A 27,362-nucleotide genomic window follows, 5' to 3' on the forward strand; every position below is an offset into this window, starting at 1 on the left:
ACTTTCTCTGTTGATAGAGTGTCACTGCCAACATCATGCTGACTGACAGGCGGCTCTCCGCAGGTAGGCAGTGGGGAGTGGGCTGTCAATCAGCATGGTTGGCAGTCTCACTCCCTCAATAGAGCAAAGCAGAAGAGAAGAGCTGCCTTGACAATGGCATGTCACCAGAAGCTGCAGAATGACTGTCATGGGCTATCTCTGACTGCTCTGAACTGGCAGAGATAGGTACTGGACAGAACAGGAAACTAGTTAGCAACTACCTGCCTGTAATAAATAATATCCTGGATAACCTCTCTAATGATCATCAACCTTCTCTATATCTGTACACATACAGAGTTAACTGTCAATCACAGATTCCACCCACTGGTCCAAAAAGTGCAGGGATTTCAATTAATAAAATAAAGGTTGTACTGAATATTTTCCCACAGACCTGTATATCAATCATTTCAGTTTCATTTTCACTTTGACATTCTTCCAGAATATCAGACTGCATCTTCAAAGTGACAGGTTCCCTCTAAATTAAGAACAGTAACCACTGATCGCCAAAACCGCTGCACGACTAGCTGTGTCCTCACCTACTGTATCCTCACCCATCCCTTGTAGATTGTGAGCCCTCGCGGGCAGGGTCCTCTCTCCTCCTGTACCATTTGTGACCTGTATTGTTTAAGATTATTGTACTTGTTTTTTATTATGTATACCCCTCCTCACATGTAAAGCGCCATGGAATAAATGGCGCTAAAATAATAAATAATAATAATAAGTGCTAAAAGTAGGACTACAACTGCAGATTGGCTTCAGCCACCACAATCAGAAATATTCACTAATGTTTCTTCAAGAAGGAAATGAAATTTGGCATTTGATCTAAGAAATGGAGAACATGCTATACATGGAAGTCTTTGAGTAAGTAGGTTCTAAAGAAAACATTAAGAAGTGTTACAAAATTGAATTCAGGTCTGATAATTGTAATAATTGTAGAAGTGAGTTTTGCTTTATAACAATACAAAAATTGGGTTTTACTGACACCACAGTAATTTTATTTACACCTGTTTTTCTTCAAAACAAATATATATATATATATATATATATATATATATGTAAAACAATTGGCAGAGGCAGACACAGACAAAAGAAGAGAGGTTCTGTGCCAGGACAATATATGGGCCCTTTAAAGCCCAATAGCTCATTATAATGAAAAATTCCACCTGATTTGGAAGTTGAAGTTCGCCCTCTTACATCTTGGGACCATATTCACTTGCAGAGGTGGCACCAATGGTATGTCTGCCCCTGACAATGGGCATAATTCATTCACTAGAAAGACATTGTTCAAAGAACTGGATGCCACAGTAAAACCAATAAGTTACCTTCAAGTTCACGAATCTTGCGGCCAGCAGCAGATTTCCTCAGTAAACTCCTTCCCGAATTAAAGAGCGTGGTTAACTCATCAAGAGGGCTAGTAACTTGACTTGTATTAGTGACACTGCTTGGGAATGAAGAAGGAGATTTATTCTGTATTGTTCGTGCAATTTTCACTGGAGAGGAAAATGGCAATTTGGTCATTGGGCTACTTGAACTATCAGTCAAAACGGGGCTAGATCTAGATAAAGATCTTAGTGCCTCTGAATTTATAGTCTTTTTAGCTGTACTAACTAGCAATGCATATGGAGTTTCTGTTGGAAAAGCAAAGTGCGTTGAGGACTGGTAAGAAGCTGAGGAGGGTTGTACAGGGGGAGTAGACGGTGGGGATAGCCTACTGGATACACTAAACACAGTTAGAGCTGGTGATGATGGTCTTTCATTTTCCCCTTTCTGATGTTTTGAACACTGAGGTGATAAAGGAGTAGAGCATTCGGATTGAATGGCATAGTTAACATTTGTTTCAAGAACAGGGAGTTTTATTACTTCGAGTGGTGTCAAAGGTGATTCATCAGAAGCAGGAGAGCAAGTGACAGGAGCAGGTGGAAATACCAAAAGAGGAGGTCTATGATGAAGGAGGTTTGGGAATGGAGCTGGTATGTCACAAGGTTCCTTGGCCTGAACATCCTCCTTTTTACTGCCATTGTAACCATCAATTGTAGATAAGTTTATGTTCTGGAAAAATAATTGGGAACTCCCAGTTGTCACTGTATTGCTATTAATTTGATCAGGATGGAAGTATTTCATCTCTTCATAAACCACTTCTCCCTGTTCAGGGCTGTTGGCCTCAGTGGAATTATTCTTCTTGGCATTTCCAACCATCTCAATATATACCGGTTCATTTTCATCTTCCTCCCGTGACATATACAAAGTTAGATTACCTTGGTGAGGTCCATCTGCAGAAGCCGCTCTTTGCATTGTCCCAAAGTCACGATAACTTTTTTTGATTAACATACTTAATGGCTTCCCTTCTAATCTGTGCACACATATCTCCTCATAAGAGCCACTCAGTTTTGTATTAGGACTCCTCTTTGGTTTGGGTGGTGGAATTTTTTTCATTGTGCTGTAGTCATCACTGTGTGGCCTTGGCCGTGACAGAGCTGAAAAGAGAAAGGTATATTAACTCAATTAGACATTTGGCCACTATTAAGCCATCTAATAGAAATGTGTTAATTGTTTTGTATTAAGTTAAAACATAAGTACATAATCTATGACAAGTGTACATCATTTAAAGGATATAAACACCTTTACAGGAATTTTTCTTCACTTAAAGGGAACCTAATAGCTTATGCATTCTGTCCAATATGCGAGCAGCATGTATCACACATTGGATGCATGACTCCAGTCATATATGTTTGACTTGTTTTGTCTCAGACAAAAACTTTGTTTAATTGCCGAAAGAGGCACAAGAGACTAGTTGTATGTGCGAAACCCTGGTGGTTTCTCCCTGCCCGCTGCCCTGCAGTGACAGGTCTCTCTGTGTGTGCATCTATGGTGAGATCTGTCACTCCAAGGTAGCTGGCGAGGAGAGGCAACTGGGAACCGGCCTGTCTGTCTAGTCTACTGTGCGCTTTGGTCCCTATTGGCTATTAAACTATGTTTTTCTCGGAAACGTTGCATCATTTCAGAGTTGAACATATTTTGCTGAAATCATGCAGCCAGTGTCTGATACATTATGCCAGTGGAGTGGGCAGCATATATCAAATGTCAGGTTCCCTTGAAATGCATGTATTTTTAGCTCAAAATATTTTTTCACCATACAGTTTAATTAAATATTTTGTACTATTTACATTTTTGCTTTATTACTGGCTGCAAAATCAGTTAATTGAGTAGTCCTTTTTCAATGATTTTTAGCCAATAGGCTCAGTGATGTACAGTAGAAAATAGTAAACTGAACTTTACTCATCCTTATATGTCCAGCATTGCCTCTCCATGCTGCTCCAGTCTTCATGGTAACATTATGTAGAAAATACTGAAGCCTATCACAGAGCCAATAAACTCAGTAGAAAAAGATGGTATGAGCTGCTGAGTTAGTGCTGTCAATGTGACACCACCATTGCAGCCAATCAACAAAGACTGAAGCAGCAGCAAAGAAGCAGTGCTGTACCCGGGAAGGGCAAAGCTCAGTTTATTACTTTATACATAACTGAGCTTATGGGATATAAATAGTTGAATTAGTATAACTCCATTATCTAAGAATCCTAAAATGAGCTTGTTCTGAAAGTTTATAATTCAGTTAGCAATAGACATACCAACACAGATGCTATAAAGGCAAAATGCAAATTTTTTAATTAAACCAAATTATAAAAAACTTTTTACTTTTTAGCCAAAAATACATGTATTTAAGCAAAAAAATGTGTCCCTGAAGGTGCCCATTTCCTATAAATATTTTTTTTTTTGTAACCTTTCAATGGAATTTCAAAGCAAGCTATGAAAGCTCTCAGGAAGGTAGTGAGCATCAAAATAGATATGACCTGCTAATACATAAGACTTATTTCAAGTTTAACTTACCATCATTATCAATTTCCTTAGTAGCTGCTATGAGACAGGCACTAACAGCTTCATAAGAAGCACTTAATCTTGTGGTAGGATTTCGCTTTGGTTTTGGAGGAGGTTGTTTTCGAGGTGACTGTAGATTACCACCATCATCGAAGCTTAATACTGTGTGTAATGAAAGAGATCTTGCAGATGCTCCAGATGCTGAGCGAGACAAGCTTGCAGTAGTAAATGGAGCCATCACAGAAGAAGAATGAAAAAGATTAGGTGTGGAACGGTATCCTACAAGACGACTTTCCAAAACTTTCACATTTTTTTCATCAGTTCTGAAAAATAACATAATGATTATATTAGAAATGTATATAATTGAACAAAACATAAGCAGACATCAGGAACACACTAAGTTAGTTGAAAGGAGTCCCTGTTTGCCAGAACAGAGGACAGCTAAGAGACTCTATTTCTATTCATTACTCTTAAGCTGAGCATTCCCAGAAAAGCTTGCTTCCTGACAATCAGGCAGTGTAAACAAGCTGCCAAAAGAAGCTGGTCATACTTTTCTGGACAATAAGAGCAATCCACAGTATTTTTTTAATGAATTGGTTTTATTTTTTTTGTAAAAAGAAAACCTTTTTATTTTTCTGAAGTTTAAATATGCAGTAATAAGGTGTTAGGGGTCGGGTTCCTGCCTCTGCACAGGGGGAATCTCGAGCCATCTCTGCTGCGGTCTCCCATTCTTCTCCTGCCGCAGTGGAGCCTGCTCAGCGGAGGCGTCGGTCCCAGCGTCATGCTCAGTCTGACACTGTGCGAAGGGTTACTGCTGTCCTTCCAGCTTCTGCCATTGTAGCCAGTACTGGTCAGCAGCGAGCAGACGTTTTTGGGACTAAGTCCTGCTTTTCCCCTTCTGAGCATGCCCAGGGTAAGATCTCTCATTGGAGATCAAGGGTCACATGCTCAGGTACTGCAGCTATTCCCATTGGTACTCTAGGAAGGTCCTGAAGTTGCTCAAGTTCTGTGGCAGTTTCCCATTGGTCCTTTTTTGGAAGGTCCTGTAGTTGCTGCAGCTATATAAGGTGCGCATGTTCGTATGGCCATGCGCTAGTATCTTTCTGAGTTATGTGCTTTGCGCCAGTGTGGTCATGTGAGATTGTATTCAGGGACCCAGCTGAAATAAGCCACTAGAATACCGGCACCTCCAGTGAGGAGATTGTGTGTTTGAGTGTATTCAGGGACCTGGCTGAAATAAGCCCTTAGAATACCGGCACCTCCGGTGAGGAGATTGTGTGCATGCATGACCACTGACTGCTCTCTGTTGGGCAGTTAGCCTGTGCACCTGTGAAGTCTAACAGGGTGCAGTGCTTTCCTTTCACGGCTACTCTGTGAAGTAACAGAGCTAGTCTATACCACCAGATAGTGCCACTATTTACTAGCAGGAGGTTCTCCTGCACGGTGGACCCCGGGCTGCGAACGCATCAATAATAATAAACATCTATATTTACTTGGTGCGTTCTGCTAGCCCTAACAGAATACTAGCGCCAGGGTCTGGCTAGTAAATGGTGGATAAACAGCAGTCCTTGCGGTACATCCAGCAGCTGGAGGATAGGTTAGCGGCTCTCGAGCGCTCAACCTCAGCTGTGGATGTTACCGCAGTTGCTGTTCAGGCTGCTAGCGTGGCTGCAGCTACCTTGTCCACTGCCACCCCTGCTCTGACTCTATCTCGCCTCCCGCTGCCAGATAAATTTTCTGGAGATAGTAAATCTTGTAGGGATTTCGTGAGCCAGTGCTCTATACATCTCGAGCTTCTGGCCGCACATTTCCCCACAGAGCAGGCAAAGGTGGGATTTATTGTGTCTCTCCTGTCGGACAGGGCGTTGGAGTGGGCTACGCCGCTGTGGGAGCGTGGCGATCATGTGGGGCAGAGTGCTCCGCTGTTCTTAAGCACTCTGAAACAGGTCTTTTAAGGGCCTCGAGTCACCCTACCCAAATTGACCTCCGTTTTCACGAGCAGAGGTTAGAGCGGGCCCAGTGTATGCAGAGGTTTCGGCTGGCTCCCACCTTCGCCAAACCTTTGGAATCTCCGGTCCTGGTTCCTGAGTCACATGAGGCCAAGGAAGTGTCACGAGCGGGATCTAAGTCCCAGACCGCTCAGGCACTCAAGGTCTGCCATGTTTGCCAGCAGTCAGGACATCTTGCCACCAGATGTTCACAGCGGTCGAGGAAACGTCAGCGTCTAGTGGTAGTAGGTGGAGGTACACTAGACACGGTGACGTTTGTCTCCAAATTGTCCTTTAAGGGGACAATTACAATAGGCTCATTCACTCACTTGGTAGAGCTCTGCGTGGATTCTGGGGCAGAGGGCAATTTTATGTCTTCTGCCTTCACCCAACGTCATGCAATACCCCTGGTAATGCTAGCTCAACCAGTAACTGTACGAGTGGTGAATGGGTCGACACTGCCCTCACAGATTACACACCAGACCATCCCTTTCACTCTGTCCTTGTCGCCATCTCATCAGGAGATTATATCTCTGCTCATCATTCCTGAATTGATGAGGTCTGTTAAGGATGCCTTGGCTACGGTACCACTCTCCTCATATCGAGTGGTCCACAGGCAGAATTTTGGGATGGGGTGAATCTTGTAGGGGTAGATGTCAGAGGGAGAGCGTTCAGGTTGCCACAACAGAGGTACCCGCAGATCTTTCCTCTCTGCCCAAGCAGTATTGTTCTTATGCTGACGTGTTCTCCAAAAGGGCTGCGGAGACCCTCCCGCCTCACCACCCCTATGACTGTCCTATTGACCTCTTGCCTGGTGCTGAGCCTCCCCGGGGTCGAGTCTATCCGTTATCTCTCCCAGAGATGGAGGCAATGTCTCAGTACATCCAGGAAAATCTGGCAAGAGGATTCATTAGAAAGTCAGTGTCACCTGCAGGGGCTGGGTTCTTCTTCATGCAGAAGAAGAGTGGAGAACTACGTCCATGCATAGACTACAGAGGTCTTAATGCCATCACCGCTAAGAATAAATATCCTCTGCCCCTGATATCTGAGCTTTTTGATAGGCTTCGGGGAGCAAAGGTGTTTACTAAGCTAGATCTGTGGGGTGCTTACAACCTGATTCGCATCCATGAGGGGGGCGAATGGAAGATGGCTTTTAACACCAGGGATGGGCACTATGAATATCTAGTGATGCCCTTTGGGCTCTGTAATGCCCCAGCTGTTTTCCAAGACTTTGTAAACGATATCTTCCGGGATATGCTCTCCACCTCGGTCGTGGTCTATCTGGATGATATTCTCATCTACTCTCCAGATATTGACTCCCACCGGAGAGATGTTTGCAGAGTCTTTGACCTCTTACAAACTAACTCCCTCTACGCCAAGTTGGAGAAATGTGTGTTTGAGCAGGAGTCTTTACCTTTCCTGGGCTATATCATCTCCGCCCAAGGATTGGCTATGGATCCTGGCAATCTACAGGCTGTGATGGACTGGCAAGAACCTCATTCCCTTAAAGCCGTGCAGCGCTTTATGGGGTTCATTAACTATTATCGCCAGTTCATTCCTCATTTCTCAACTTTGGTAGCTCCCTTGGTAGCCCTCACCAAGTAGGTAGCAAATCCCAAATTGTTGTCTGTGGAGGTCTCCAAGGCTTTCAATTCTATTAAATCTCATTTTGCTAGTGCTCCCATTCTACATTGCCCAGACGTAGATAAGCCATTTATAATGGAGGTGGATGCCTCTTCCGTTGGTGATAGAGCAGTCCTCTTCCAAAAGGATGCTCAAGTTCGGAAGCATCCTTGCTTCTTCTTTTCCAAAACCTTCACACCAGTGGAGAGGAATTATTCCATCAGGGACAGAGTTGCTAGCAATGAAGTTAGCCTTCTCAGAGTGGAGACACCTCTTGGAGGGGGCTCGTTTTCCCTTCCAAGTATTCACAGACCACAAGAATTTGGTTTATTTACTGACCGCCCAGCGGCTAAATTCTCACCAGGCCAGATGGTCCTTGTTCTTCTCTCGGTTCCATTTCACCCTCCATTTTCTTTCCAGGGAGAAGAACATTCATGCCGACGCTCTCTCTCACTCCGTTGTATCATCTGAGGAGAAGGAAGAGGAGCCTCGGCTTATTGTCCCTTCCGAGAGCCTGAGAACTGTGGCTCCGGGCAAGACTTTTGTACCATCCAGTTTGTGTCCGGAGGTTCTCTCTTGGGCTCACTCGTCTAGGGTGGGTGGACATTTTGGGACCAAAAGGATATCTGAGCTACTGGCGAGGACATATTGGTGGCCGCATATGGCCCGTGATGTCGCAGACTATGTTCGGGCATATGTCTCCTGCGCCAGGAACAAGTCTCCTCATCAACGGCCAGCTGGGTTGCTTCATCCCCTGCCAGTGGCAGACAGACCCTAGGAGATGGTCGGGATGGATTTTGTGGTGGGCTTACCCAAGTCTCGTAGCTGCACCATTATTTGGGTTATCACCGACCATTTTTCCAAAATGGTGCACTTGGTGCCTCTTCCACAGCTACCTTCTGCACGGGCTCTGGCGGCGTTGTTTATCAAACACATATTTCGCCTACATGGTATGCCGGATAAAATTGTCAGTGACCGGGGTCCCCAGTTTGCGTCTCGATTCTGGAGAGTGCTTTGTCCTCTACCCAGCATTGAGTTAAATCTCTCCTCAGCTTATCATCTCGAGATGAATGGGTTGGCAGAGAGGGCCAACCAGACCTTGATCACATATCTTCGACATTTTGTCTCAGCCAGCCAGGATGACTGGGCATTAGTGTTGAGCGATAACTTCCGATATTCAAAGATATCGGTATCAGATGGTATCGGCCGATATCCAAAACATATCGCATATCGCCGATACCGATACCCAATACCAATGCAAGCCAATGAGACACAAATATCGGAAGGTATCCTGGATGGTTACCAGGGTCTGAAGGAGAGGAAACTCTCCTTCAGGCCCTGGGATCCATATTCATGTAAAAAATAAAGAATAAAAATAAAAAATGTGGATATACTCACCCCACCGATGGACCCTGGCTGTCACCGCTGCGAGCGTCTGCCTCTGTCTCTAAGAATGCAGTGAGTGAAGGACCTTCGATGACGTCGCGGTCAGGTGACCACTCACCTGACCGCTCACGTGACCGTGACGTCATTGAAGGTCCTTCACTCACTGCATTCTTAGGAACGGAGGCAGACGCTTGCAGCGGTGACAGCCAGGGTTCACCGGAGGGGTGAGTATATCCATATTTTTTATTTTTTTCTTTATTTTTTACATGAATATGGATCCCAGGGCCTGAAGGAGAGTCTCCTCCAGACCCTTGGAACCATACGCACCGCACACGCCGATTCCGATTACCGATATCGCAAAAACATCGGAACTCGGTATCGGAATTCCGATACAGCAAATATCGGCCGATACCCGATATTTGCAGTATCGGAATGCTCAACACTACTGGGCATCCTTGCTACCATGGGCGGAGTTTGCGCTGAATAACACCATAGCCGACTCCACCGGACAGACCCCATTCCTCCTAAACTATGGTCAGCATCCGCGGGTACCTGTGCCTATGCCCGTGTCTTCTGGCCAATCCAGGGTGGCAGACTGGGCTGTGGAGGCGTGGGACATTTGGGACTGCACTCAGGATGCCATTCGGGCCTCCAAGGAGAAAATGAGGTCCTCCGCCGATGCACATCGGCACCCCGCTCTGACCTTTGATCCTGGCGATTTAGTATGGCTCTCCACCCGTAACATCAGGCTGCGAGTTCAGTTCACTAAGTTTGCTCCTCGCTACTTGGGCCCTTTCAAGGTCTTTGAACAGGTTAACCCAATGGTCTACCGTCTGGCCCTTCCGCCACGTCTGGGTATCACCGACACCTTTCATGTGTCCTTCTCGAAACCCGTATACATGTCCCGGTTTTCTGAGTCATCTGCCGGGACATCGGGTTCGTCTACAGACGATTATGAGGTGAATGCTATTTTGGGGTGCATGGTGGTACGTGGCAAAAATTTTTATTTGGTGGACTGGAAGGGTTATGGTCCTGAGAGCCTGCTGAGAATATTTGGGCTCCGCAGCTCATTGCTGCCTTCGAGCGTGACGAGGTCCAAGGAGGGGGGCCTAGAAGGGGGGTAATGTTAGGAGTCGAGTTCCTGCCTCTGCACAGGGGGAATCTTGAGCCATCTCTGCTGCGGTCTCCCATTCTTCTGCCGCAGTGGAGCCTGCTCAGCGGAGGTGTCGGTCCCAGCGTCATGCTCAGTCTGACACTGTGCGAAGGGTTACTGCTGTCCTTCCAGCTTCTGCAATTGTAGCCAGTACTGGTCAGCAGCGAGCAGACATTTTTGGGACTAAGTCCTACTTTTCCCCTTCTGAGCATGACCAGGGTAAGATCTCTCACTGGAGATCAAGGGTCACATGCTCAGGTACTTCAGCTATTCCCATTGGTACTTTAGGAAGGTTCTGAAGTTGCTCAAATTCTGTGGCAGTTTCCCATTGGTCCTCTTTTGGAAGGTCCTGTAGTTGCTGCAGCTATATAAGGTGCGCATGTCCGCACGGCCATGCGCTAGTATCTTTCTGAGTTATGTGCTTTGCGCCAGTGTGGTCACGTGAGATTGTATTCAGGGACCCGGCTGAAATAAGCCACTAGAATACTGGCACCTCCGGTGAAGAGATTGTGTGTTTGAGTGTATTCAGGGACCTGGCTGAAATAAGCCCTTAGAATACTGGCACTTCCGGTGAGGAGATTGTGTGCATGCATGACCACTGACTGCTCTCTGTTGGGCATTTAGCCTGTGCACCTGTGAAGTCTAACAGGGCGCAGTGCTTTCCTTTCACGGCTACTCTGTGAATTAACAGAGCTAGTCTATACTGCCAGATAGTGCCACTATTTACTAGCAACAGTTCTCCTGCACGGTGGACCCCGGGCTGCGAATGCATCAATAATAATAAACATCTATATTTACTCGGTGCGTTCGGCTAGCCCTAACATAAGGTTAGTGCTAGAAATGAGCTGATCTTTTGAAACTTGAATTTGCTGGCTTCAACAAATTTACCCCTAAAATTTGATTTGCAGTGGAAAAGTTCACGCGAATCTCAATACTAGAAAGCTTGTAATTACTTGGAAAATACATGTGGGGAAGAGGAGAGAAAGAATATTGCTGACCATAGGAGCTTACTCTTTACAGGTGAGAGAGAGGACCATGCTAACCATACTAGCTCACACTCTACAGGAGAGAAAGAGATAGGACTCCACTGTTCATAGGAGCTTATACTCTACAGGAGAGACATAGAGACTCTTTTGACCATAACAGCATACACTCTACATGAGAGATAGAGAGGATCCTACTGACTACAAGAGCTAACACTTTACAGGAGAGAGAGAACCTGATGACCTTACAAGCTTACACACTACAGGAGAGAAATAGGACTCCACTGATCATAAGAGCTTATACTGTACAGGAAACACAGACTCATTTGACCATAATAGCTTACACTCTACATGAAAGATAGAGAGGACACTGCTGACCATAAGAGCTTACACTTTACAGGAAAGAGAGGGAACCTGATGACCATACAAGCTTACACTCCACATGAGATAAAAAAAACCCTGCTGACCATAAGAGCTTAAAATCTACAAGAGAAAGAGAGGAGACCCTTCTGACCATAAGAGCTGATGCAATACAGAAGAAAGAAATTTAGCCATTGACTCTGGAGATGGAAAGCAATTCTGCAGTAGAAACTGTACTCTACTGGGAACCACTGATCTGTGATAGCCCTGGTACAGATACTGACCACCACTTTACGAAGTATGATAATCCTTAAGATGTCATAGCTGCAGTGCACTATGGGGAGGCCCATGTGGCTACGCAAAATAAGTTAATGGCTAATTAATTTCTACATACAAGGTTCAAATAACATGTTGTCTACCTCAACTGGAGAACATGGTAAATATTTGTTTATTTCTCAAAGACGAAAAATTGAGCATTGTAAAACAATCATCATTAGCATGTAAAGATTATTATCATAATGAATATTTTTATGATTTAAAAAATTACCTGGTGTAGATGTCATTCTTATTACTAGATGATCCTATTGTGTCATTATTTACATCTGGATCGGAGCGAAGTCTGTCTTTCTCACGGGCAATGTCTGATACATTCTGAAGAACCAGAGGGTTGTAGGCTTTCTGTCCTAGGTTTTCCACAGTGAGCAAGAAATCTTCAATACAAGTGTCATCACTTTGCTTTATGCTCATTTTCTGACGGAGATGGTGACGGGCTAAAAATCTCCTCACCACTGAAGTAAAAACACAGTGAGCAATAAATAATATGCAATTTTATATTAAATAGTTATATATGTTATATAGTTAAATAGTTATATATGAAAACATAATATGGATATTTAGAGAATTCTTTTTATCTGTGTTTTGGACATTTTTAGATTCATTTACATTATCATTACTAAGTTTCCGCATACCCTGATGCAATCATTGTTTTTAAGATTTTAAAATATTTTGTATATATCCAGAAAAAAATTAGAGCATAGTTAATTTACGACATTTAAAAATTATTTCTAACCCGAACATAACATAATAGTAAATAAAAATTTAGAGCTATTATGTATTATTTCTGTTTTTTTTAATATTTATATGGTGGCAGACATAAAAAAGTACAGCCATGTTTGTTACCAAACTATTACAGTCACTCAACAGAAATATGTAAAAATAGTCTCTCTTTCCCCCAAAAAATCCTGTTGTTATCGTCTCTGGGATAATAATTCAAAGGTGACAACCAATATGGCAGCACTTATTGTCTTAGTTTTGGAAATATAATTTTTAAAGGGTTTTCAAGTTTGAATTTGTTTTGTTCTGAGTGAAAATAGGAAAATCAGTACTATAGAACTGCCATATTTAACACAGACCTTTTTAATAAAAAAAAAAACAGATTGAAAACACCTTAATCCAATACTTAATCATTAATTTTTAGTTTTTGCACTTTTGTTTTTTTATCCTTTTTCCAAAAGCCATGACTTTTTTTATATTCTCTTGACATAGCTAGATGGAGTCAAATAACGCTCCCTCCTGAGTCTCGCCATGTGGCTAAGAAGTACTACACAGCCACATGCAATATTTCCCCATTTAGCAGAAACTGTGTGACCGATTTTGGTGCTATTTCTAGTGTGAAAATGTAAAATCTATATTTTTTCCTCACTGCCCAATGGTATAAAATTCTATGACACACCCTTGGTGTCAATATGATCACTGCACTTACATGATTGCATTGAGAGGTATTGTCTGCAAAATGTGGGTCAGTAATGGCACCCCTATGGCTCCTCCAATTGGTTATGGCACCAACATGCTTTAACAGCAAAATCTGCACTATAATATGTCGCTCCTTCCCTCCTGAGCTTTTCACTGTGCCTTAGAAGTATTTCCTGATTACATGAATGGTATTGGTGCACTCAAAAAAATTGCACAAGGAACTGGGAGGTCCATTTTTTCCTATTAACCCTTATGAAAATTAAAAATTTGAAGTTAAAACAACATTTTAGTGGTAAAAATGTAATTTTATTTTTTCACCGCCCATTATTATAAAGTTCAGTAAGGAACGTGTGGTGTTAATATGCTCACTGAACAACTAGATTAACTCAATGGGGGGGTGTAATTTGTAAAATAGAGTTTTTTTATGGGGGATTCTGTTCTTTTGGCACCTCAGGGTCTCTGCCAATGTGACCTTAAACCCTCAAACCATTCTACATACATCTGAACTCCAATATGTTGCTTCTTCACTTCTGAGCTTTGCACTGTGCCTCAAATACGTTTTTTTCCCACATTTGTGGTATTGACGTACTCATGAAACATTGTGTAGCAAAATATACTGTTTCTTTTCTCCTATTATCCATTTTGAAAATTAAAAACTTGGGTCCAAAGGAACATTTTAGTGAAAAAAAGGGAATATTCCATTGACTCAGCCCATTGTTATACAATTCCACGAATCGTGTGTAAAAAATACTATACCAATAGATAAATTCCTCAAGTTAACAAAATGGGGTCACTTGTGGGGGTTTCTGCTGTTTTGGCATGTCAGGATGTTTTCAAATGTGTCATGGCATCAGCAATTTTTTCCAGCCAAAACTGGAAACTCCAAAATTCAAATGGCACTCCTTGTCTTCTGAGCCCTGCCATGTGCCCAAACTGTAGTTTTATGCCATATATGGAGTATTAGTGTACTCAAGAGAAGTTGCACAACAAATGTTATGGTCTATTTTATTCTGTTACCATTGTGAAAATGAAAAACTTGTGCTGAAGCAACATTTTTGTAGTAAAAATGAAGTTTTTCATTTTCATAGCTGAGCATTACAAAATTTTGTGAAACCCCTGTGAGTTTAAGGTGCTCACCACACCTCTAGATCAGTTCCTTCAATGGTGTAGTTTGCAAACTGAGATCAACTGTGGTTTCCACTACGTAAGCACATCAGGGGCTCTGCAAAAATGATATAATGTTAACGTCCGCTTTCTAACTGAGTCAATTTAGCACTCCTAAAGTCAATTGATGCTCCTTTCCTTCTGCACACTGCCATGCGCCCAAACAGTGGTTTCATTTTACCACATATGGGGTTTTGGTATACTTGTATGATCCGTTTTCTTCTGTTGTAAAAATGAAGTGAGTAAAATTTATTTTTTCATGTTCACGGCTCAACGTAATAAAATTCTGTGAAGCTTCTGCGGGTACAATGTGCTCACCACAGCTTTAAATAAATTACTTAAAGGGAACCTGTCACACCCCCCAGGCATTTGCAACTAAAAGAGCCACCTTATGCAGCAGTAATGCTGCATTCTGACAAGGTGGCTCTTTTAGTTCGGGTCCCTGGCACTGCTGAAAGAATTGCTTTTGAAATTTGTCCTTAATACCGTGAAATCACCATGGGGCAGGTCTTTCCCCCTAATCCAGAAGCCTCACAGCCGTCAATCACGGCCTCTGCTTGCCGGGCGCTGCCTCCTCTTCCTTCGTTAGCGTCCTTGGTGCCTGCGCTGTAAGTTCAAAGGGCAGTGCAACTGTGCATGCCCGAAAAAAAAATAACTGTGCAGGCACTGGGGATGCTAATGAAGTAAGAAGAGGCGCCCGGCGCGCAGAGGCCCTGAGTGACGGTTTTGAGGCGTCTGGATTAGGGGGAAAAGACCTGCCCCCATGGCGATTTCATTATTTGAGGGACAAATTTCAAAAACAATTCTTTCAGCAGTGCCAGGGACCTGAACTAAAAGAACCACCTTATCAGAATGCAGCATTACTGCTGCACGAGGTGGCTCTTTTAGTTACAAACACCTGAGGGGGTGACAGGTTCCCTTTAAGGACTTTAGTATCCAAAATGGGGTCACTTGTGTGGCTTTCCATAGTTTAGGCACATCAGTGGCTCTGCAAACACGATATGGTGTCCGTCATTGATTCCAGCAAATTTTGCACTCCAAAAGTCAAGTGGTGCGCTTTCCCTTCTGTGCACTACTGTTCTCCCAACCAGTAGTGTGGTGTACTCAAGACAATTTGAACAACAAACTCTATGGCTTATTTTCTCCTGTTACCCTTATGAAAATGCCAAATTTGGGGCTAAAGCAACATTTTTGTGGTAAAGAGTGAAATGTTCATATTTTTTCTACCACATTGCTTTAATTCCTGTGATGCACCTGAATGGTTAATAAACTTCTTGAATGTAGTTTTCAGCACTTTGAGTGGTGCAGTTTTTTTTTAAATGATGTCTCTTTTGGGCATTTTCTGTCATATATGCTCCTCAAAGTCACTTCAAATGTGATGTGGCCCCTAAAAAAATTTTTTTTGTAAATTTTGATGGAAAAATGAGAAATTGCTAACAAACTTTTAACCCTTCTAACTTCCTAACAAAGAAAAAATTCTGTTTCAAAAACTATGTTTATGTAAAGTAGAATTGTGGTAAATGTTATTGTTAACTATTTTGCATGATATAACTATCTGGTTTAAGGGCATAAAAATTAAAAGCATGAGAATTGCAAAAATTAGAGACCTAAACTTACCACTACCATATAGTACAATCTGTCGCGAAAAAAACAAACTAGATTGGAGTGTTCCAGAGTTGTTACCTCATAAATTGACACTGTTCCGAATTGTACAATTTGACCTGGTCAGGAAGGCGAAAACAGTCTTTGGGATGAAGAGGTTAACGATTGAAGAGTTCAATATTAGAAGATGGAAGACCAAAGCGGAGAATGTTGCAGGACTTAAATGTGCAAATCTACAATCTTTGCAATAATGTCTGGCATTACTTATGTTTTGCAACATACTTGGCACAACATAATAAATGCATATACACAGCAAACACATCGAACTTTGGCAAAGTGATCCAATGGGATAATAAAGGGAGCTTCAAAAGTGCATCTAAGGTGGTAAACAGCTGCAATAAGAGATAACTTTTATCCTTGCTGCAGTCAAAAATCGCTTCAGCAGATATTAGTTACTAATGATACTGATAAAGCTCCACCAACCAGATTACATAATATCGTCGTTCAAAATAGTGACCTATTCAAAGTGACATTCTTATATGTCATGGGTCAAGAAGAGTTTAATACAACTTTTTACATAAAATTTAATTTTTGTTTTCAATTCATTGTATGTTAGAGTAGAGATCTTTTAATATGCTAGTAAAGCTACAGCTATATTCATTTCTTTATGGCTGGTAGGACACTCCAATCACGCAAGAGATTTTAAGAATCCCATTCTAGTGATTGTGAGGGCTCCAGCAGTAAAACCACCCTCATAATCATACTGTTATCACCTTACCTTTTGATATGCATATATTAAATAAAATCAGTTAATATATCAATATTTTACCTTGCTGGCAAAGTACAATTTTTGTTTGCAGCTGAACACACATCTCATTCAATTGATCAGCCTGCCAGTATTTTAGGAAAACTTTTCGAGCTCCAATCTGTAAGGCAAAAATAAAATTACATATTTATATTAAAGAACGTGCAATCCCAACTTTATACAATTGCTACTGAGACGCTTGGAAGTAAAATTCTCAGTAGTAATGAGATGTACACAGTGCAAATCAAAAAGTCTGACTGAGAGAAAGAAAAATCATTGCATAAGAGATCATACAAATTATTGATGATAAAAGTGAGGTTCCAAATATTATATATATATATATATATATATATATATATATATATATATATATATATATATATATAATATTTGGAACCCTTACTTTTGTCATCAATAATTTGTATGATCTCTTATGCAATGATTATATATATTATATATATTATATATATATGTACACTGCTTATGGACCAAACAGATCCATACACAGGAACCATGTAACCCACACCCTGGTCCCATTACATACCTATAACCAATCCCCTGAGTGGGAGTGTGGGTGTGTGGGTGTGTGTGGCTAGTTTGACCCTCCCATCTCTCATAACTAGCCCTGACAGTCTCCCATTAGCATTACACAATTACTTGTGGGACTACAGGTCCCAGCACACCAACTTAACTTCAGACTGACAGCACAGAGTGTCTACCTCTGCAACACACACTGGCCATTTACACTCCTGCTGGACTTTGTCTCATCACAATTATGCCTCCAAGCGCATCTTGAAGCGCACACACAGCGCCCCCTGGCTGTAACGTGGGTCACTGCACCACAGTATAAATGAATATATATTATAACTATATACTATATATGTATATATATATACAGCTCTGGCAAAAGTTAAGAGACCACTGCAAAATTTTCAGCTTCTCTGATTTTTCTCTTTATAGGTATATTTTTGAATAAAATGTAAATTGTTCTTTAGGTATGTAAACTTCAGACAACATGTCTCTGAATTTCCAAGCAATAAATTTTGTATTTTTTTTCTGGAAAGGAGAAATGGTCAAAACTAAAAAACAGTGCTTTCAGACCTCAAATATTGAGAAGAAAACAAATTCATAATCATTTAGAAACAACAATACTAATGTTTTAACTCAGGAAGAGTTCAGAAATCAATATTTTGCGGCATAACCATGATTTTTAATCACAGCTTTCATGCGTCTTGGCATGCTTTCCACCAGCCTTTCACACTGCTTCTGGCACAAAAAATGTAAGTAGTTCTTCTTTGTTTGATGGCTTATGACTAACCATCATCCTCTTGATTACATTCCAGAAATTTTCAATGGGGTTCAGGTCGGGAGATTGAGCTGCCCATGAGCTGTATATACAGGTGAAACCTGAAGTTTACTTATATAAAGACACATATGCTTGTTTTACTTGTTTTATATATATATAAATATATATATATATATATATATATATATATATGCCTAAGGGTTTTTCCGTCTGTCTGTCTGTCTGTCTGTCTGTCCTGGAAATCCCGCGTCTCTGATTGGTCGAGGCTGCCAGGCCTCGACCAATCAGTGACGGGCACAGTATCGACGTAGAAATCCCGCGTCTCTGATTGGTCAAGGCCTGGCGGCCTCGACCAATCAGCGACGGGCACAGCGACGATGATGTCATAAAGGACGTAGAAATCCCACGTTTCTGATTCAGCGACGGGCACAGTATCGACGTAGATGTCATAATGGTTGCCATGGCGACGATGATGTCATAAAGGTTGCCTCGACCAATCAGCGACGGGCACAGTCTGCCGCGAATTCTGAAATCATCATTGTCCATATACTACGGGGACATGCATATTCTAGAATACCCGATGCATTAGAATCGGGCCACAGTCTAGTATATATATATATATATATATATATACTAGACTGTGTTCCTATATATATATGTTGTGAATTCCGCTCTTGGGCTCCCTCCGGTGGTTGTAAGTGGCACTTTTGTGAGTTCTGCTCTTGGGCTCCCTCTTGTGGTTTCTAGTGGTATGGCTGCTCCTTGGAGTTAGCTGTCTTCAGCTGCCTCCACTTATCGTCTCTTCTGCTCCGCTATTTGAGTCTGGCTTTTTCTTCAGCCTGTGCACTTGTCAATGTTTCCTGGCTGGATTCACATCTCTGCTTGGATTCTCCTGGTTTCCTGACCAGTTCTGCAAAGATAAGTTCTGTTGTGGACTTATTGTTCTGTGCATTCTATATTTGTCCAGCTTTTCAGTATGGATTATTTCTGTTAGCTGGAAGCTCTGGGAAGCAGATTTACCCTCCTCACCTTTAGTCAGGTGTGGAGATTTTGTAAACTCTGTGTGGATTGTTTTGTAGTTTTTATACTGACCGCACAGTATCCTTTCCTGTCCTATCTATCAAGCTAGACTGGCCTCCTATGCTAAAATCTGATTTCATTTTCCCCTCCTCTCACCGTCAATATTTGTGGGGGACTATCTTTCCTTTGGGGATTTTCTCTGAGGCAAGATAGGTTTCCTGTTTCCATATTTAGGGGAAGTTAGATCTTAGGCTGTGCCGAGGCATCTAGGGAGCATCAGGTACCCCCCACGGCTATTTTTAGTTGCGCTGCTAGGTTCAGGGTTTGCGGTCAGTACAGATACCACCTCCTTCAGAGCTTGTCTCATGTTGTTCCTAAACCACCAGATCATAACGGTACAAGTGGCCAAAAATGAATTAAATGCATCTCAAAAGAAGGAAAAGAAAGTTCTGAACCATTTTTTTTTCCGTGCTTTGGTTTGTCTTTTTTTTTTTCCTCTTGATATCTGGGTGGTTCAGGATATATGTTTTGGCATGGATGTTCAGGGTTTATTTTCTTGTGTGGATCAACTTGCTGCAAGAGTACAGAGTATCCAGGACTATGTTGTCCAGACTCCAGCTTTAGAGCCCAGAATTCCTACTGATCCCATTCAGCAGGTCAAAATCATCATATCCTTGCTGCGTGGTGACCCTCAAGACTGGGCTTTTTCTCTTGAAACAGGGGATCCGGCATTATTGAATGTAGATGCATTTTTTCAAGCGCTCGGATTATTGTATGACGAACCTAATTCTGTGGATCATGCAGAAAAAACCCTGTTGGCCTTGTGTCAAGGTCAGGAAGCGGCAGAGTTATACTGCCAGAAATTTAGAAAATGGTCTGTGCTCACTAAATGGAATGAAGAGGCTCTGGCTGCTATTTTCAGAAAAGGTCTTTCTGAAACCCTTAAAGATGTTATGGTGGGCTTTCCTACGCCTGCCGGTTTGAGCGAATCTGTCTCTAGCCATTCAGATTGATCGGCGTCTGCGCGAGCGCAAAGCTGTGCACCATATGGCAGTATCCTCTGAGTATAGTCCTGAACCTATGCAATGTGATAGGATTTTGACTAGAATAGAACGGCAGGAATTCAGACGTCAGAATAGGCTGTGTTTTTACTGTGGTGATTCGGCTCATGTTATCTCTGATTGCCGTAAGCGTACTAAGAGAGTCGCTAGGTCTGTTACCATTAGTACTATACAGCCTAAATTTCTCTTATCTGTGACCCTGATTTGCTCATTGTCGTCCTTTTCTGTCATGGCATTTGTGGATTCAGGCGCTGCCCTGAACTTAATGGACTTAGAATTCGCCAGGCGCTGTGGTTTTTCCTTGCAGCCTTTGCAGAGCCCTATTCCTTTGAGGGGCATTGATGCTACACCCTTGGCCAAGGATAAACCTCAGTACTGGACACAGATGACTATGTACATGGCTCCTGCACATCAGGAAGATTGCCGTTTTCTGGTGTTGCATAACCTGCATGATGTTGTTGTACTGGGATTTCCATGGTTACAGGAACATAATCCGGTGCTGGATTGGAAAACTATGTCGGTGACTAGTTGGGGTTGTCGAGGAGTACATAGTGACGTTCCTTTGATGTCAATTTCCTCTTCCCCCTCTTCTGAGGTCCCTGAGTTTTTGTCGGATTTCCAGGATGTATTTGATGAGCCCAAGTCCAGTTCCCTTCCTCCACATAGGGACTGTGATTGTGCTATTAACTTGATTCCTGGTTGTAAGTTCCCTAAGGGCCGACTTTTCAATCTGTCTGTGCCAGAGCATGCCGCCATGCGGAGCTATGTTAAGGAATCTTTGGAGAAAGGGCATATTCGGCCCTCTTCGTCACCATTGGGAGCGGGTTTCTTTTTTGTTGCTAAAAAGGATAGCTCCTTGAGACCCTGTATTGATTATCGTCTTCTTAATAAGATCACGGTCAAATTCCAATACCCCTTGCCTTTGCTTACTGATTTGTTTGCTCAGATTAAGGGGGCTAGTTGGTTTACTAAGATTGACCTCCGAGGGGCATATAATCTTGTTCGTATTAAACAGGGTGACGAATGGAAAACTGCATTTAATACGCCCGAAGGCCATTTTGAATACCTTGTGATGCCATTTGGGCTCTCTAATGCTCCATCTGTCTTCCAGTCTTTCATGCATGATATTTTCCGCAATTATCTTGATAAATTCATGGTCGTATATTTGGATGATATTTTGATTTTTTCCAATGATTGGGAGTCTCATGTGAAGCAGGTCAGGATGGTGTTCCAGTCAGATCCTTTGTGATAATGCTTTATTTGTGAAGGGGTCTAAGTGCCTATTCGGAGTTCAGAAGGTCTCTTTTTTGGGTTTTATTTTTTCTCCCTCGTCTATAGAAATGGATCCTGTTAAGGTCCAAGCTATTCAAGACTGGATCCAACCCACATCTGTGAAGGGTCTTCAAAAATTTTTGGGCTTTGCTAATTTCTATCGCCGTTTCATTGCCAACTTTTCCAGTGTGGTTAAGCCCCTTACTGATTTGACGAAGAAAGGCGCTGATGTGAACAATTGGTCCTCTGAGGCTGTTGAGGCCTTTCAGGAGCTTAAACGCCGATTTACTTCTGCCCCTGTGTTGCGTCAACCGGATGTTTCTCTTCCTTTTCAGGTTGAGGTCGACGCTTCTGAGATTGGGGCAGGGGCCGTTTTGTCTCAGAGGGAGTCTGATGGTTCTTTGATGAAACCGTGTGCTTTTTTTTTCCAGAAAGTTTTCGCTTGCGGAACGCAATTATGATGTCGGCAATCGGGAGTTGTTGGCTATGAAGTGGGTGTTTGAGGAGTGGCGACATTGGCTTGAGGGAGCTAAACACCGTGTTGTGGTCCTGACCGATCATAAGAATCTGATTTACCTCGAGTCGGCCAAGCGGCTGAATCCTAAGCAGGCTCGATGGTCCCTGTTTTTCTCCCGTTTTGATTTTGTGGTCTCGTATCTTCCGGGATCTAAGAATGTTAAGGCTGATGCCCTCTCTAGGAGTTTTTCGCCTGATTCTCCTGGAGTCCTGGAGCCGGTTGGCATTCTTAAGGAGGGGGTGATTCTTTCTGCTATCTCCCCTGATTTGCAGCGGGTGCTTCCGGAATTTCAGGCTGATAGGCATGACCACTGTCCAGTGGGGAAGCTGTTTGTTCCTGATAGATGGACAAGTAAGGTAATTTCTGAGGTTCATTGTTCAGTGTTGGCTGGTCAACCTGGGATTTTTGCTACCAGAGATTTGGTTGCTAGGTCCTTTTGGTGGCCTTCCTTGTCTCGCGATGTGCGTGCTTTTGTGCAGTCCTGTGGGACTTGCGCCCGGGCCAAGCCTTGCTGTTCCCGCGCTAGTGGGTTGCTTTTGCCTTTGCCGGTCCCTGAGAGGCCCTGGACGCATATTTCCATGGATTTTATTTTGGATCTTCCTGTTTCCCAGAAGATGTCTGTTATCTGGGTTGTTTGTGACCGGTTCTCTAAAATGGTCCATCTGGTACCTTTGCCTAAGTTGCCTTCCTCCTCAGATCTGGTTCCATTGTTTTTTCAGCATGTGGTTCGTTTGCATGGCATTCCGGAGAATATTGTGTCTGACAGAGGTTCTCAGTTTGTCTCTAGATTTTGGCGGGCCTTTTGTGCTAGGATTGGCATTGATTTGTCTTTTTCTTCTGCGTTTCATCCTCAGACTAATGGCCAAACTGAGCGAACTAATCAGACCTCGGAGACCTATTTGAGATGCTTTGTGTCTGCTGATCAGGATGATTGGGTGTCTTTCTTGCCGTTGGCAGAGTTTGCCCTTAATAATCGGGCTAGTTCGGCTACTTTGGTTTCACCTTTCTTTTGTAATTTTGGTTTTCATCCTCGTTTTTCTTCTGGGCAGGTTGAGCCTTCTGATTGTCCTGGTGTTAATTCTGTGGTGGACAGGCTGCAGCAGATTTGGACTCATGTAGTGGACAATTTGACGTTGTCTCAGGAAAGGGCTCAACGTTTTGCTAACCGCCGTCGGCGTGTTGGTCCCCGGCTTCGTGTGGGGGATTTGGTTTGGTTGTCTTTTCGTCATGTTCCTATGAAGGTTTCTTCTCCTAAGTTTAAGCCTCGGTTTATTGGTCCTTATAAAATTTCTGAAATTATTAATCCGGTGTCTTTTTGTTTGGCTCTTCCTGCCTCTTTTGCCATTCATGATGTTTTCCATAGATCTTTGTTGCGGAGATATGTGATGCCCGTTGTTCCCTCGGTTGACCCTCTTTCCCCGCTGTTGGTTGAAGGAGAGTTGGAATATGAGGTTGAGAAGATTTTGGATTCTCGTTTTTCGAGGCGGAGGCTTCAGTATCTTGTCAAGTGGAAGGGTTATGGCCAGGAGGATAATTCTTGGGTTGTTGCCTCCGATGTCCATGCTGCCGATTTGGTTCGAGCTTTTCACTTGGCTCGTCCTGATCGGTCTCGGGGCTCTGGTGAAGGTTCGGTGACCCCTCCTCAAGGGGGGGGTACTGTTGTGAATTCCGCTCTTGGGCTCCCTCCGGTGGTTGTAAGTGGCACTTTTGTGAGTTCTGCTCTTGGGCTCCCTCTTGTGGTTTCTAGTGGTATGGCTGCTCCTTGGAGTTAGCTGTCTTCAGCTGCCTCCACTTATCGTCTCTTCTGCTCCGCTATTTAAGTCTGGCTTTTTCTTCAGCCTGTGCCACTTGTCAATGTTTCCTGGCTGGATTCACATCTCTGCTTGGATTCTCCTGGTTTCCTGGCCAGTTCTGCAAAGATAAGTTCTGGCTTTGCTCATTTCAGTCCACATGTTCTGGACTTATTGTTCTGTGCATTCTATATTTGTCCAGCTTGTCAGTATGGATAATTTCTGTTAGGCTACGTTCACATTAGCGTTGTGCGCCGCTGCGTCGGCGACACAACGCACGCAAAAATGCGCCAAAACGCACGCAAAAACGCTTCATTTTGCGACGCATGCGTCGTTTTTTGCAGAAATTTGGACGCCAGAAAAATGCAACTTGTTGCGTTTTCTTGGTCCGACGCTTGCAGCAAAAAAGACGCATGCGTCGCACAACGCAACAAACAAAAACGCATGCGTCCCCCATGTTAAATATAGGGGCGCATGACGCATGCGTCACCGCTGCGTTGCCCGACGCAAACTAGCATAACGCTAATGTGAACGTTACCTTAGCTGGAAGCTCTGGGAAGCAGATTTACCCTCCACACCTTTAGTCAGGGGTGGAGATTTTGTAAACTCTGTGTGGATTGTTTTGTAGTTTTTATACTGACCGCACAGTATCCTTTCCTGTCCTATCTATCAAGCTAGACTGGCCTCCTATGCTAAAATCTGATTTCATTTCTGCGTATGTTATTTTCCCCTCCTCTCACCGTCAATATTTGTGGGGGGCTAGCTTTCCTTTGGGGATTTTCTCTGAGGCAAGATAGGTTTCCTGTTTCCATCTTTAGGGGAAGTTAGATCTTAGGCTGTGCCGAGGGGTCTAGGGAGCGTCAGGTACCCCCCACGGCTATTTTTAGTTGCGCTGCTAGGTTCAGGGTTTGCGGTCAGTACAGATACCACCTCCTTCAGAGCTTGTCTCATGTTGTTCCTAAACCACCAGATCATAACATATATATATATATTTATATATATATATATATATATACTAGATGGTGGCCCGATTCTAATGCATCGGGTATTCTAGAATATGCATGTCCGCGTAGTATATTGTCCAGCCACATAGTATATTGCCCAGCCACGTAGTATATTGCCCAGCCACGAAGTATATTGCCCAGTCACGTACTATATTGCCCAGTCACGTACTATATTGCCCAGCCACATAGTATATTGCCCAGTCACGTAGTATATTTCCCAGTCACGTACTATATTGCCCAGCCACATAGTATATTGCCCAGCCACATAGTATATTGCCCAGTCATGTACTATATTGCCCAGTCACATACTATATTGCCCAGTCACATAGTATATTGCCCAGCCACATAGTATATTGCCCAGCCACGTAGTATATTGCCCAGTCACGTAGTATATTGCCCAGTCACATAGTATATTGCCCAGTCACGTAGTATATTGCCAAGTCACGTAGTATATTACACAGCCCGCATAGTATATTCCACAGCCCCTGTAGTGTATTGCACAGCTCGCGTAGTATATTGCCCAGCCCACATAGTATATTGCCCAGCGTGCATAGTATATTGCCCAGCCTGCGTAGTACATTGCCCAGCCCGCGTAGTACATTGCCCAGCCCGCGTAGTACATTGCCCAGCCCGCGTAGTATATTGCACAGCCCAAGTAGTATATAGCAATGTGGGCATCATATCCCTGTTAAAAAAAAGAATTAAAATAAAAAATAGTTATATACTCACCTTCCGTTGGCCCCTGGATCCAGGAAGCGTTTACCGATGCTCCTCGTGCGCTCCGGTCTCAAGAGTCTTGCAAGATGATGACGTAGCGGTCTTGCGAAACCGCTACATCATCATCTCGTGAGATCGCAATGCATGGACTGGTCACCGGAGCGTCGCGAGGAGCGGGAAAGGTGCCATAGGCAGCATCAATAGTAAAAAAGTTGGTCACACAGGGTTAATAGCAGCATTAATGGAGTGCATTACAACGCGGAATAACGCGGTCCATTAGCGCTGCCATTAAGGCTACTTTCACACTAGCGTCGGGCTCGGCCCGTCGCAGTGCGTCAGGTTGAGGTTACCGACGCTAGCAGTGAATGCGCCGCACAACGTGGGCAGCGGATGCATTTTTCCAGCGCATCCGCTGCCCCATTGTGAGGTGCGGGGAGGTGGGGGAGGAGTTCCGGCCGCGCATGCGTGGTTGGAAATGGCGGACCGTCGGAAGCAAAAAACGTTACATGTAACGTTTTTTGCTCCCGGTGGTCCGCCACAACACGGCACAACCGTCGCACGACGGTTGTGACGTGTGTCAATGCGTTGCAATGCGTCGCTAATGTTAGTCTATGGGGCAAAAACGCATCCTGCAGACAACTTTGCAGGATGCGTTTTTTCCCCTAAACGACGCATTGCGATGTATTGAAAAAAACGCTAGTGTGAAAGTAGCCTTACCCTGTGTGAGCGCTGACAGGAGGGGAGTATGGAGCGGGCACTGACTGCAGGGAGGAAGGAGCAGCCATGTTGCCACCGGACTGCACTCATCGCTGATTGGTCGTGGCAATGGTCGTGGGCGTTTTGCCACGACCAATCAGCGACTTGGATTCCATGATAGACAGAGGCCACAACCAATGAATATCCATGACGGACAGAAGGACAGACAGTCAGAAAGACAGAAGTGACCCTTAGACAATTATATAGTAGATATATATATATATATATATATATATATATATATATATATATATACACTGTGTGCAGAATTATTAGGCAAGTTGTATTTTAGAGGATTATTTTTATTATTGATCAACAACTATGTTCTCAATCAACCCAAAAGACTCATAAAGATCAAAGCTTAATATTTTGGGACGTTGGAGTGTTTTTTTTTAGATTTGGCTATCTTAGGAGGATATCTGTTTGTGCAGGTAACTATTACTGTGCAGAATTATTAGGAAACTTAATAAAAACCAAATATATTCCAATCTCACTTGTTTATTCGTCAGGTAAACCAATATAACTGCACAAAATTTAGAAATAAACATTTCTGACATGTAAAAACAAAACCCCCAAAATTAGTGACCAATATAGCCTCCTTTCTTTATGATGCCATTCAACAGCCTTCCATCCATAGATTCTGTCTGTTGCTTGATCTGTTTACGATGAACATTGCGTGCAGTAGCCACCACAGCCTCCCAGACACTGTTCTGAAAGGTGTACTGTTTTCCCTTCCTGTAGATCTCACATTTTATGAGGGACCACAGGTTCTCTATGGGGTTCAGATCAGGTGAACAAGGGGGCCATGTCATTATTTTTTCTTCTTTGAGACCTTTACTGGCCAGCCACACTGTGGAGTAGCTGGAGTCATGTGATGGCGCCTTGTCGTGCATGAAAATCATGTTTTTCTTGAACGATACCGACTCATTCCTGTACCACTGCTTGAAGAAGTTGTCTTCCAGAAACTGGCAGTAGGTCTGGGAGTTGAGCTTCATTCATCCTCAACTAGAAAAGGTCCCACAAGTTCATCTTTGATGATACCAGCCCATACTAGTACCCCACCTCCACCTTGCTAACGTCTGAGTCGGAATGGAGCTCTCTGTCCTTTACTGATCCAGCCTCTGGCCTATCCATCTGGCCCATCAAGAGTCACTCTCATTTCATCAGTCCATAAAACCTCTGAAAAGTCAG

At 43.3% G+C, this 27,362-nt stretch overlaps 1 protein-coding gene across 1 annotated transcript in view; it reads right to left on the reverse strand.

Annotated features, from left to right (window-relative positions):
- Positions 1 to 27,362, reverse strand: part of MYO16 (myosin XVI) — a 701,007-nt gene that overhangs the window by 94,628 nt on the left and 579,017 nt on the right. The window contains exons 29-32 of the mRNA XM_069757932.1: positions 16,753 to 16,849; positions 11,953 to 12,193; positions 3,925 to 4,235; positions 1,362 to 2,513 (exon numbers count right to left, since the gene is read on the reverse strand). Coding sequence (XP_069614033.1) covers positions 1,362 to 2,513; positions 3,925 to 4,235; positions 11,953 to 12,193; positions 16,753 to 16,849 — 1,801 coding nt within the window. The remainder of the gene's footprint in view (positions 1 to 1,361; positions 2,514 to 3,924; positions 4,236 to 11,952; positions 12,194 to 16,752; positions 16,850 to 27,362) is intronic.

This window comes from Ranitomeya imitator, chromosome 3, assembly GCF_032444005.1.
Source record: "Ranitomeya imitator isolate aRanImi1 chromosome 3, aRanImi1.pri, whole genome shotgun sequence".
Taxonomy (NCBI): Eukaryota; Metazoa; Chordata; class Amphibia; order Anura; family Dendrobatidae; genus Ranitomeya; species Ranitomeya imitator.